Source organism: Pristiophorus japonicus, unplaced genomic scaffold (genome assembly GCF_044704955.1).
Source record: "Pristiophorus japonicus isolate sPriJap1 unplaced genomic scaffold, sPriJap1.hap1 HAP1_SCAFFOLD_29, whole genome shotgun sequence".
In the NCBI taxonomy this organism is placed as follows: domain Eukaryota; kingdom Metazoa; phylum Chordata; class Chondrichthyes; family Pristiophoridae; genus Pristiophorus; species Pristiophorus japonicus.
Window position 1 is genome coordinate 8,564,955 of NW_027252668.1, and position 12,048 is coordinate 8,577,002.

At 47.7% G+C, this 12,048-nt stretch overlaps 1 protein-coding gene across 1 annotated transcript in view; it reads right to left on the minus strand.

The window, feature by feature from the left end:
• Positions 1-11,797, minus strand: part of LOC139248173 (probable G-protein coupled receptor 139) — a 149,418-nt gene extending 137,621 nt beyond the window's left edge. Inside the window, exons 1-2 of the mRNA XM_070871915.1 lie at positions 11,570-11,797; positions 2,914-3,046 (exon numbers count right to left, since the gene is read on the minus strand). Of these exons, the coding sequence (XP_070728016.1) occupies positions 2,914-3,046; positions 11,570-11,797 (361 nt within the window). The remainder of the gene's footprint in view (positions 1-2,913; positions 3,047-11,569) is intronic.
• Between the last annotated feature and the right edge of the window lie 251 nt (positions 11,798-12,048).

Sequence of the window (12,048 nt, forward strand, 5' to 3'; positions counted from 1 at the left end):
AACAATGAAATCAACCTGAGCTCGGAAATAACGGCAGACCTCGGACTGTGTCAGAGATCTTTACATGTTGAACTAAAACATTAATTTGCCGATGCTGCAGATTCCAACACGAAACCAGTCTGAATAATTCGATCACTTGGAATAAAGAGTAAACGGTACAAGCAGGATATTCTGGGCAGTGACTTCACTGAACAGCCGCCTGTTTAAGAAACAGCTCGGAACGAATGGTCTGACATCTCAGATCGCCCGGAGAGAAGCAGATATATATTTACACTATACGAAACTGTCCAGAAAAAATTACTGACCGCACAGGTTGAGGAAATAATCCTTAAATCATCTTTAGCAGTAATAACGACCGAAGCTTCGCGCATTTTCTGTGAGAACTGTTGATTTCTGTTCTTCTTGGAGAGGCTGCTGAGTGCTTGACAGGATGCCTGATTTACACACGAAGGAAACCTGCACTGAGACTCTCAGGTTACATTCCACTATTAGTGACAGTCGGTTGCACACAGCAGCATTGTTCCCACTCATGGTTACACAGAACAAAATATATTCCAACCGAAATATTGAAGATGAGCGCTCAGAGTAATTCAATAGTCCAGCCAATGTCAATTCAAACACCAAAGTACCGGAATGCACAAACCATAAAGCATGTAGATCACACAGAGACAGATAAACTCACCTGTTTAACTGCTAGAACAGGCTTAGCAATGATTTTAGTTTCCCAGCAGTGCGGGAGGAAATTCCTGCTTCTCAATAAAATGACATTTATGAGTATTGTCTCAGGCACTGAAAAGTTATCCCCGCATCAGTTTGTATTGAGCTGAAGAATCGACAATGATTTATAAATATGAGCAAATGAGCTGCAGGAAAATCCCTTTCCGGTAGAACAGTGGCGGCTTAGTGCCAGGTACACAGAGAATAGGGAAACAGACTCTCGTTTGTGTACCTCTGGCATAAAGAGGTACCAAAAATCGCAGTCATGAAAAATATGGGTTTGCAAATGTTCTCAATAAGTTATATATTACTTCGGAGGGGTTAGAATATTTTAATGATCTCTGCGATTCTTTTGGATTTCACGAATTTGCATCAAATTATACATCACGACCACAGCACAATAGCCATTGCAGCGATTTAACACACAGTGCAGTGTGAGCAATTTGAGAATTCAAACTCAGGGGCGCTGCCTTTGTTTCCCCGTACAGGTTCAAACCTTGTTCGCAGCACAAACTGCGCATTGATTGCCTCAATGTGTGTAATAGTTTATATTCTTTAATCCACTTACTCTACTTGGGTTTAGTCATTTCAATAATGCTTTTAAGGGTACGAAAGAATTCTTGTATTACTGACCTGCTATAGATGCTGAGGTCGGTTACAATTATAATTCAACGAATGAACTGTGAAACTAACTGTTCAAGAAGGCTTACTGGGAAGCTTGGCCAATTCCAAAAGTTTGACTCAGGCTGTCTGGAAAGCTACAGATGTGGAGGCCTCAACAGCTTGTGGGGCACCGCTGTCAACAGCAGATACTGTCTCTTAGCTTCAGCGTGTGCAGCCTTGGGGCAGATAGATTTCACAGTCACTTGCCTTGTTGCAATTCACATGTTTCTGTCAGCAGGAATGTTATCAGAGCAGCCATTCTTAATGGAGAAAGAGAGCACATTCCATGGGACAGACCAGGAGAAAGACACACAGGGGAAGACCTTGAAGAGGCATTAAACATAATACCAACGAGGACGTTAACAATTAATTACGTCACGCGAAGCAGGTGAATTGCCAATTCTGAGTTATGAATTGCACCACTAACTTAAAGGTTGTCTGAATCGTCATCTGTCTGCCCCGCAGGCAGTGGCTCGCATAAGAATTAGACGGTTCAAGCCCTCTACAAATGTTTTAATTCTCAGTAGATTTTCTTCTTAATTCTTCCAATAACCCAAAAAATCAAGCCAATTCTACTCACACTCTACTCATCAAATAGAACAATTGTCCGAGGAATTAATCGAGTAAACCTTCATCTCTGAAGACGATTTTTCATTTGCTTCAGTAAGCAGACTAAAACAGTACACAGTACACATTCCTCATCATTTTCTCGGCACCGATGCGATGGGTCGTAAAGGGAGAGATGGGCCCGAAGATGCATTGAGCCAGAGTGACCCCCAGCTGCAGGCGAACATAAATATAGTTTAATCTCCAGCAGCGGGTCCAGGATCAGGAAGATATTTTCAGATCCTGTTGCTGAAACTAACTTATATCAAACATACCTTGAACTGTACAGAAAAATTCAGAGCTGGGGATCACCTGTGAAATCTGACAAAAATTGGAAAGTTCAAACCGACCAATGGAGGCTTGAACCATTGACGCTGAAATGAAGAGATTCAAGCTCTGTCCATTGAGCAAGCCAGACTTAACCACAGCGGAAAGTTAAAAAGTGAGCAGCAAATCACCCTGCATAAGTAAACAGACCCATCACCTGGAAGCTGACCAATTGAGCATCATCTAACCCGGCACAAGTAAACTGACCCAGCACAGAAACATTGAAAAATGACCACCTGCCCAAACACATGCAAACTTACCCAACACCCACAAACTGCTCCTGTATCAATGAACTGAGGCAGAAACAGTAAATAACCCATCGCCCGAAAATAATGGCAGACCGTGACCTGAGTCAGAAACCGTTAAAAGTTGAATTAAAACATTATTTACTGATGTTGTAGATTCCAAAATTATTCCAGCCTGGACAACGCGATCACATGGAATAATTCATAAAAGGTAAATCACTATATTCTCGGCACTGGCCTCACTAAACAGTCGCCTGTTTAAGTATCATCTCGGAACGAAGGGGCTGACACCTCAGATCGCCCGGAGAGAAACAGCTAGATATTTACACAGTACAAACTGTGCAGCAAAACTTACTCAGCTCACCGGTTGAGGTAGAAACGCTGAAATCATCTTTAGCAGCAACAACCTCCGAATCGTCTCCCATTTGCTGTGAGAACTGGTGATTTCTGTGCTTCTTGTAGAGGCTGTTGATCGCTTGACAGGATGCCTGATTTACACACAAAGGAAACCTGCACTGAGACTCTCAGGTTACATTCCCCTATTAGTGACAGTCGGTTGCACACAGCAGCGTTATTGCCACTCATGGTTACAACAGAACAAAATATTTAAACGGAAATATTGAGGATGGACACTCAGAGCAATTCAACAGTACAATCCATGTCACTTCAATCTTCAAAGTCCCCGAGTGGAAACTCTAAAACATGTGGATCACAAAGAGACAAGGAAAACCCACATGTTTAACTGCGGGAACAGACACAGCAATGGATCTTAGATTCTCAGCAGTGGAGGACAAATTGGTCTTTCAAAAAAAAATACTTTTAAAAGTAATGTCTCACGAAATGGAATGTTCTCCCGACATCAGTCTCCATGGAGATGAAGGATGGAGATTAGACATAGAAACATAGAAACATAGAAAATAGGTGCAGGAGCAGGCCATTCAGCCCTTCTAGCCTGCACCGCCATTCAATGAGTTCATGGCTGAACATGAAACTTCAGTACCCCCTTCCTGCTTTCTCGCCATAACCCTTGATCCCCCGAGTAGTAAGGACTTCATTTACCAATAGGAGTAAGTGAGCTGATGGGAAAGCCCTCTCTGGTAGAACAGCGCCAGCTTAGTGTCACGTACACAGATAATAGGAGCACAGATTCTCCTCTGTGAAACTTTCCGATAGTCATTTTGAAAGCATGTTTGCGGTCGTGGTGCTGTCATTCTGTGTATTAGAGATTCCTTTCATGGATGTTTCGGGGTCCCACTTTTCAAGCCTGGTATTAACCTTATGCAAAGAGTCTGGTACCTTAATAGTGTCTCTAGAAGCACCCTTAACTGCCACAACACGCCTTCAATTATACTTAAACAGGCTTCCTTATCTTCGTGCCAAATCAGTTCTTGGGCTATGTTTAAACTGTTCTGTCCATTGATTTTCAAATGTCTCCTTTGTCAGTGTTTTCGGTGGGCTAGTCAGCAGTAACTCGATTCGGGTGTGATACTGTGCTATCACTGGTTTTGCACTGTTTTAGGATTGCCAAGTTTCCTGGCCACCTATTTGGGCCAATGATTTCCATAGTGGTTGATTGGGTAATTGGCTTCTTGCTTATTTTGGATGAGTTCAGTAGTGTAGATAATGGCTGGTAATTTGAATATCTCTTCGGGGGTGAATTTTTGCTGCATAGTTCCCCCAAGCAGTCTGGGATCCTTAACACACCAATTTGCTTCACAGAGGTTAGCCCCACCTCCTGTATTCGGTAACTCGTTTTTGCAGCCAAAATGTTGCAGAATCTTAAAATTGATACGCTCCTTCTCATAGATTTTTTTGAGATCTCAGGCTTCTGCAATTTAGGACCATTTTGTATTTTCTTTTCAGAAAAGCCAAACACTGCGGGGGGGGGGGGGGTGCGGGGGGTGGTGTTTCCATGAGTTTGGCCCCCTTTTGCCTTTTTCCTTTTAAAACTTAGATCTCCTCTTGAAAAATCTAAAGCTCATTTTTAACATTCCAAGAGGAGCTTTTCTTTGATTTTCAGGGAGAGGGATTCATGGGAATTTTTGGGAACACTTCAGTCCCCTCTATGACACTATCCAACCATAGTATCACTTTACAGGTGAGTAGACATTCCTGACTCTCAAGAGCTAACCTTCCCGCAGCCATAGCAAACATTCCGCTTTACATGTTACAGCATTCAGTTACATCCTCTTCCATTTACAGGCATATAGGAAAGTTACGCTACACTTCACAAGATTAATACATATTTCAATTACATCACACAACATTATAAACTTAAATTGCTAACAGGGTTCCTAAGGTTTGTCCACCACCCTGTAATATCGATATTGGTGCCTTCGGTTCTCCCCTCTGCACTTGGAACACCACAGATACAGCACTAGCGAGAGCTGACATACTACCAAAAGATGGGAGGCTATCCTGATCCAAGAAGGGACTTCTATATTTCCGAAAATGTCCCACCAGGGTGGAACTCTGATAGCCATGATCTCACTCCCTATCTTAAATGTCTTTTGTTCTCGAGTGTAGAAATGTTTTTGCGATATTTCCATAGCTTTCAACAAAGAGGCAAGATGTTCGGGTAGAGGAGAAATTGCATAACCGAAATATGTTCCATAGTCTTGTAGATGTGTGAAATTGTCGGTGACTGTGATGTGAACAGTATCGGGCTCAGGAATGGATACAATCCATTCTTGGGCCACTTTAACTGGTGCCTTAAATTTAATGGAAAAACTGCTCTCAATGACTGGACACCCGTAAATGAGGGATTCTTCCACGTCTCCTCAGTCGCTGCTGCTCATCCTTATAATGGCGAGCAGGAACAGAATCCTTCTCATACTGTCCTCTTTCCTGTAGGGGCACATAAAACAGATTGTCTTGCACTGAGAAAGCTCTGGCTTGACAAAGGTGACTGAGTTCCAAGTTGGGCTCATAGTCTTTAATTGACTGGCTGTCTTATTCAGTTCCTTGTGGACTGATTGCTTTTAACTTTGTCTCACAATCGTCTGCTTGTTATCTTTCCGGCGCTTCCTTAATAGCCATAGCGGTAGATTCCTCTTACTCCCAGGTGTTACCCGGCCTGTGCTTCTTTTACCAGCTGCACAGGTAGATTATTTTCCTTACCTCAGTTAACTAATACATATATACTTATCTTTACACAGATAAATCTTACACTATTCTAAATCATTCACTAAACATACATAAATTCATATATTTTAAACATCCTTAAATTCACATCGCTATAGATGTACATCTGCCACTCGTCTCCGGGTGGCCAGGCTAATTCCTGATTACCTCCACTTGGGACAGCTCCTGGGCATCTTGTAAGGCTGCAAGTAAGGCGGCCTGAGCCACAACATCCGGAGGGCTCTCACTAATGTTACTGGGGTTTGCTCTGTGTCCCAGGCGATCGGGGAACTGTTCCCTTCGATGATGCAGCACACTGCCCCTTTTGGTGTGGCCGCAGTGTCCTGCTCTGTAGGTTTTGCGCAGTCTGAAGCTGTAGGCTGGGGGCCCTTATCTTTAGAACGCTTCATGACCTTGGGTGTCCCTTTTCTGGTGGCGGCCTTACCTGGACCTAGCCACTAGAACTGGGGCGCTTGTGACCACGGGGCATTTGGCTGTGGTGTGCGGGTAGTCCTTCTTGGGGCTACTGTTACTGGGGGTGCATCCAAGTCCCAAGCAATTGGTGGGATCGTCCCTCCAGTAACGCAGTTCCCCGCTCCCAGCTGTCCTGTTTGTCTGGCTGCCCCGGCCCCTTTGGGACTTTCACAGCCAGCGGCTGCTGGCTGCTTCTTACGTTTTTCGGGCTCCCCTGGTTTAAACAGCTTTCACTGGTTGATATGGAACCACTTCGTGCAGCGGAGCGTCTTTGTGGCATAGACCATGGAGCTTGCCTTGACCACAATGTGATATGGTCCCATATATAGTGCTTCAAATGTTCCAACCCGAGCAAAATTCCTAAGCATCACCTGATCCGCTATCTCCCATTCGTGGTGCTTGCGGTGTTCTAGCAGCAATCGGTTGCTCCGATGCTGCTTCCCCATATTATCAACAGCTTGCCAGTGAATCTGATTGAGGTGTTCAAACAGATTCTTGACAAAACAGTCCCGGTTCACCTCACTGAGCTGACCTTGCGTGAGCACTGGGGCTAGGACATGGGTGGGGATTCGCATGGCCCTCCCAGTCATGAGTCATGTGGGGAATACCCCGTGCTCTGTGACTGGCTCCCCCGGATTAGGATCAGCGGTAAAACCTCTACCCATTTTTGGGGTGAATTTCCCGTCTCCTTCCGCAGCCTTCCTTTAATGGTGCGGTTTAACGCTCCACAATACCTGATGACTGTGGGTTGTGGGCAGCATGCCATTTCCCTTGAATGCCGAGCGTATTAAAGAGTGCCTGCATTAGCTGACCTGTGAAGTGGGTCCCCTGATCAGACTCCACATCGGGGAATACCTCTTTCACAAGGATCCTAGCCGTTCCTAAAGCGATGGCTGTTCGGCATGGAAAGGCTTCAACCCATTTGGAGAACACATGCACCAGGACTAGGCAGTATTTATCGCCGCCCTTGGCGGTGGGTAGTGGCCCGATGTAGTCGATCTGAATCGACTGCCATGGTACCTCTATCCTCCTGATGTGTCCCATAGAAACCATTCTTTTCTGTGTGTCAGAATTGTTAGCAGCACACACTAGGCAGTCGGCGTAGAACTCGCGGACATCCTCCCTGAGTCTCGGCCACCCGCCTGCTTGTTTCACCCGTTGCCAGGTGGTCTCAGGTCCGGGGTGCCCCGCTACAGGACCCTCATGGGCCAGTTGGAGAAATTACTTCCTTTGTTGTTGTGGCACTACCCATTGCTCTTCCCTGAACAGCATGCCTTCTTTAATGGTCATGGCTGTTGCGCCGTATGGTTCTTCTACCTTTTCTCCCTTGGTAAGTGCATTTAACACGGTTCTTAGGACTGGATCCTGGGTTTGAACTGTTTTCAGGTCCGGCGGTAATACTACCCCTGCCCTACCTGCCGTTCATACCCTGCCCCTAAATGGTGCTATGGGGTCCAGGGCGTAAGGATCCCAAAACATCCCTGTGCGAGCACCCTCTTTAGCCAGCACGTCTGCCTGCTGGTTTCCCTGACCTCGAGGTTCAGCGGTCGAGTGGGCTTTCACCTTGTGAATGTAAATCTCCCTTTCCTCCCCGAAGGCTGTCATGATCTTTTCCAGCAGGGGCTTGATTGCCAAAGGTCTCCTGACGGGACCAGATGGCCAGGTACTCCGGACAGGAGTTGCATGTAAACATAATGTCCGAGCAAATCGTGTACGGATTAGGGAATTTCTTGGGGTGTGTGACCACATATACCACCATGAACAGTTCAGCATGTTGGGTGCTCATGGTGCTGGGGAGTTTAATATCCCGGGCAATGTTCTCCTCTGGGTCATAGACTCCGCACCCTGTGAGTCATTCACCAGCAGTTACTGTGCTCGAACCTTCCACGTAGATTTCGCGGCCCGAGCGGTGTATCCCGGCCCGAAAACCGACGTTGACTTCCCATACCCCTTCTACAGAGCACCGGTTGGCTGTTCCCGTTAGATCATGTCAGCTGCGAGCCTTGGCTCGCACAGGCCTTTTACCCTTAGGTCCATCTGGCAGAGGAGTAGGGTCCAGCGAGCGACGCGAGCCCTGCTCACTGTCCCATCCTTAATCCTCCCATTCAGGAGCATCTGGGTAGGCGTATGGTGGGTGAGGAGTGTGATAGGGACCCTGCTGTGAAGATTAAAGATCTCTTCACAGACAGTGTGTGGCTAATAAGTGCCTCTCAACGATGGAGTACCCCTTTTCCACATCGGTGAGTATCCTGGAGGAGTAAACCACCGGTCTCAGCTTGGCATGCCGTTCCTCCAACAGCACTGCACTCAGACTGTCTTCACTGGCTGACACCTCCAGGAAAAACTCTTTCCCCCGATCAATCGCTCCGTGGGCAGGTGCGGTCTGCAGCCTTTCCTTGAGTTGTTTAAATGCTGCCTCGCAACCCTCGTCCCAATCCTACTCCACTCCCTTGTGTAGAGCCGGAACAGAGGGGCTGCTATGGCAGCATAATCCTCCATGAAGTCACTGCAGTACCCTGTTAGTCCCAGAAAAGATCTCACTCCCGTTACTGTGTTGGGGGCTGGTAATTCCTGTACTGCCTCCCTTCTAGCCTTTGTCAAAGGCTCTTTCCCCAGCACGCACCGTCAGTCTCTGGAACTTTACTTTGTTTTGGAAGATCTGCGCCGCCTTGGGGTTAACATTAAAACCTTCCTCCCTAATTAGCTCCAGCAGCTCGGCCAGCAGTGGGCCATGCTCCTCACCCTCATCGGTGAATAGGAGCAGATTGTTCACATACTGGACCAGCTGCCGGGGTCTGCTAAAACCCTTCAAGCAGTGAGCCATGCATTGATGAAAAATGTTGGGGCTGTTTTGAAAACCCTGGGGCAGGCAGTTCCAATGTGAAAACGAACTTGTACTGGTTCTCGCTTCGCAAGGGAATGGACCAAAACCCCTTGGAAATATCCAGCACCGTGAAGGTAGTTGCGGATGCTGGGATACCTCCAATGAGGTCGGCGACAGCTGCGACCATGGGTGCACAGGCGGGGATGTTACGGTTGAGTAGCCGGTAGTCCACCGTGGCTCACCTGGAATTGTCCGGTTACGTAACCGGCCACAGTGGAGAGTTCACTTGGGTGGTTATCGGTCTCAATACCCGCTGTCTAACCAAAGAACTCATGGCCGTTTCCATGTCTGCCTCTGCTTCCCTGGGGAAATTGTACAGCTTTTATGGTGGGGTCATGGGGTCCCCACTCACACTGACCTCGATCCGTTTACTCTCCGACAATCATGTTTGTGAATGGCAAATGCGGCGAGGTGTGCTCGCAGAGCAGCCTGCTACTCCACTGGAGTGTTACTGACCAGTAATTCAAGGTCGTAACCCTCCTTTGTCTTCATTGTACACAGGGTCCCCTTTCCCTGTTTCTCCGGGATGACTGCTACCTCACTTTCTTTACCGGTACAGGCTGCCCCCACAGACAATGGCTTCTTCTATCCACTAGAATCCGGTGACCTATAATAAAGTCGGTCCCAAGGATTCCTTTTCCCTCCTGCTCCCACTTCATCAGGACACTCGTCCACTGATTGTGCAGTGTTCGTAATTGAATGGACAGCGGGATGGAGAATGAGCCAGCCTATTCATTGCCCGTGAATCCCACTGGGCTGTACGAGGTCCCGTTTGATAGAGGTGAGGCTGTGGGGTCATCTGCATAGGCTATGGTGCAAGATGCTCCAGTGTCCAGACAATAAGTCCCCTTTACTCTCCCCACCTCCATTTCGACATACGGTCGCTTCCAGGCACCGTACACTTGGGACACAGGTCGACAGGCTGCGCTGGTTTTAGTCATAAATCTGGGTGAGATGAGGCAGATGGTATCTCTGTACCGGTGGCCGTGGCTACCTTCTCCGGACCCATTAGTACGGTTCGGAATGCAGCCACCATGATCTCAAATGTTTGGGGAGAGACCGACGTCTCTGTCTTTTGGGCTGGGACTGTGGGATTCTTTCCTACCCTGTCCTTCCAGGGATTCCTACAGTCCTTCCTCCAAAGCCCATTCTCCCCGCACCCAAAGCAGTTACGCTTGGTTTTGGAAGGGTTATCGGCTTCCTGATGCCACTCTTTCTTTCCCTGACTGTGTTTTAACTCATGTACCTTTCCCTTGGGTGGGTGCTCTTCCCCCCTGCAGTTCCGATATGCCATGGTCAGTTGCCTGATCACTATTTCCTCGGTGGCTTGGGGGACCCTCTGGTCAAACCAAAGCTCTGTTCTGGCTGTGATCCGGGGCAGGCTGTTCCCCCCTATGCTCCGGAGCCATTGTGCCCGTTTGCCCGGTGTAAGGTTAGCCCGGTCGAGAGCCATACTGCAGGCTCGCTGATACACAGACCACAGCATGTCAGCGAAAGCCTGAGGGGTTTCTCCCACCAACTGCACTGTCCTCTCCACTCGGGATAAGGTACTTCCCTCATTTAGACCCATGGACTCCAGACCTTCATCCCGGACATCATCATATGTACCCCTGCCCTTTCTGCACTCCGCCGAAAGGGACTTGTACAACTTGCTGTCCAGGGAAAATAGGAACAGTTTTACATGCTCTGAGTCATCACATCCGCTAATCTCGGCTGCCTATTCCACTTCCATGAAGTAGACGGAGGGGGTCTCCCTTATGTGTGAGCTTACTCAGGTTGCTTACCACAGCCCTCCACTGTTGGGTAGTGTGGGAAACAACGAATTGGCTCTCAACAACCCCCGGTGCTCCAGCCACACACGCTGAACTTTTGCTGCAGGACCAGACACATTGCTCCCGGCTCCGACCCTTTCAGTTCTGGCTCACCCTTCTCTCCCTGCTGCCAAACCGAGTTAAACCCCGGCACCACAGGTGGTGGTGTTCCGTACTCGCTGCCTGCCTGAGCAATTATCCCTCCCTCCTGCTGCACCAACCGGGTTGTTCCCCGGTGCCACAGGGGGTGACTGAACAGTTTTCTCCTGCTCTTCCAGGTCTGCCCGGGTCGTACCCGGACTTATGAATCACACCATGCCTCTTGCACTGGACAGAGCGCGGTTTACACTTTCAATTTGCTGCTGGCAGGGGCCGTGATCTCCCGACTCAAACCCCTTAGTGCTGATTACTCTGTAGGCTGCCTGGATGTCTTTGACTCTCTCCTCCTGCTCTTTAATTTGTTCATTAAGGCGAGCATTCTCTTCTTGCAGTACCCTTTCATTTTTCTTAGCCTATGTGACCTGACACTGCATATAATCCAACCCATTCCTGAACTACCTCCCTGTGTAAAGCCTTTCCTCGTTGTGCTCATGTAACTCTTTCATTAACCTTTCCCCTTTGATAGTCTGTGCACTAGACTGTTCCTCTGCCTCTCTCAGTTCAGCCCTTTGTTTCTTGACTGTCGAATCTAAGAGTTGGACCTGTTTATGCAGACATACTTGGCACATTGCCTTTTCCACTGTCTTTTTGTGAGTTTTACCCTCTATCAACTGGCCTGCAGCGTCCCCTGGAGGCTCAGCGTGCAAGAGATCGCGGACCCACTTCTTTGTTACATTCACTCTTTTGACCACATAGGAAGCAATCCTCTCTTCCATTTTACTTCTTTTCTTACAACCAAAGTCTGTCTCCTCACATCCCTTTTGCCACAGTCCCTTTATGATCGCCATTATGTCGCGGGTGGTTTTTGGTCAGGTTTCTCTGACTCCTTGGCGTTTTCGAGGCGCCCCACACGTTGGATTCTGGACTGTGGACTGATTTGGGGGTTGTGAGAAACTGAAACAGGGTCAGTTTGGTAGGATGCAAAACTGATTTTATTGTGTACAAATAGAGTAAAATGGCACGGTTTAATAATCACAGTAAACAGGTACAAATAGGGAGAAATGGCAACTCAAATGCTCTCTTTTTGCGAAGAACACAT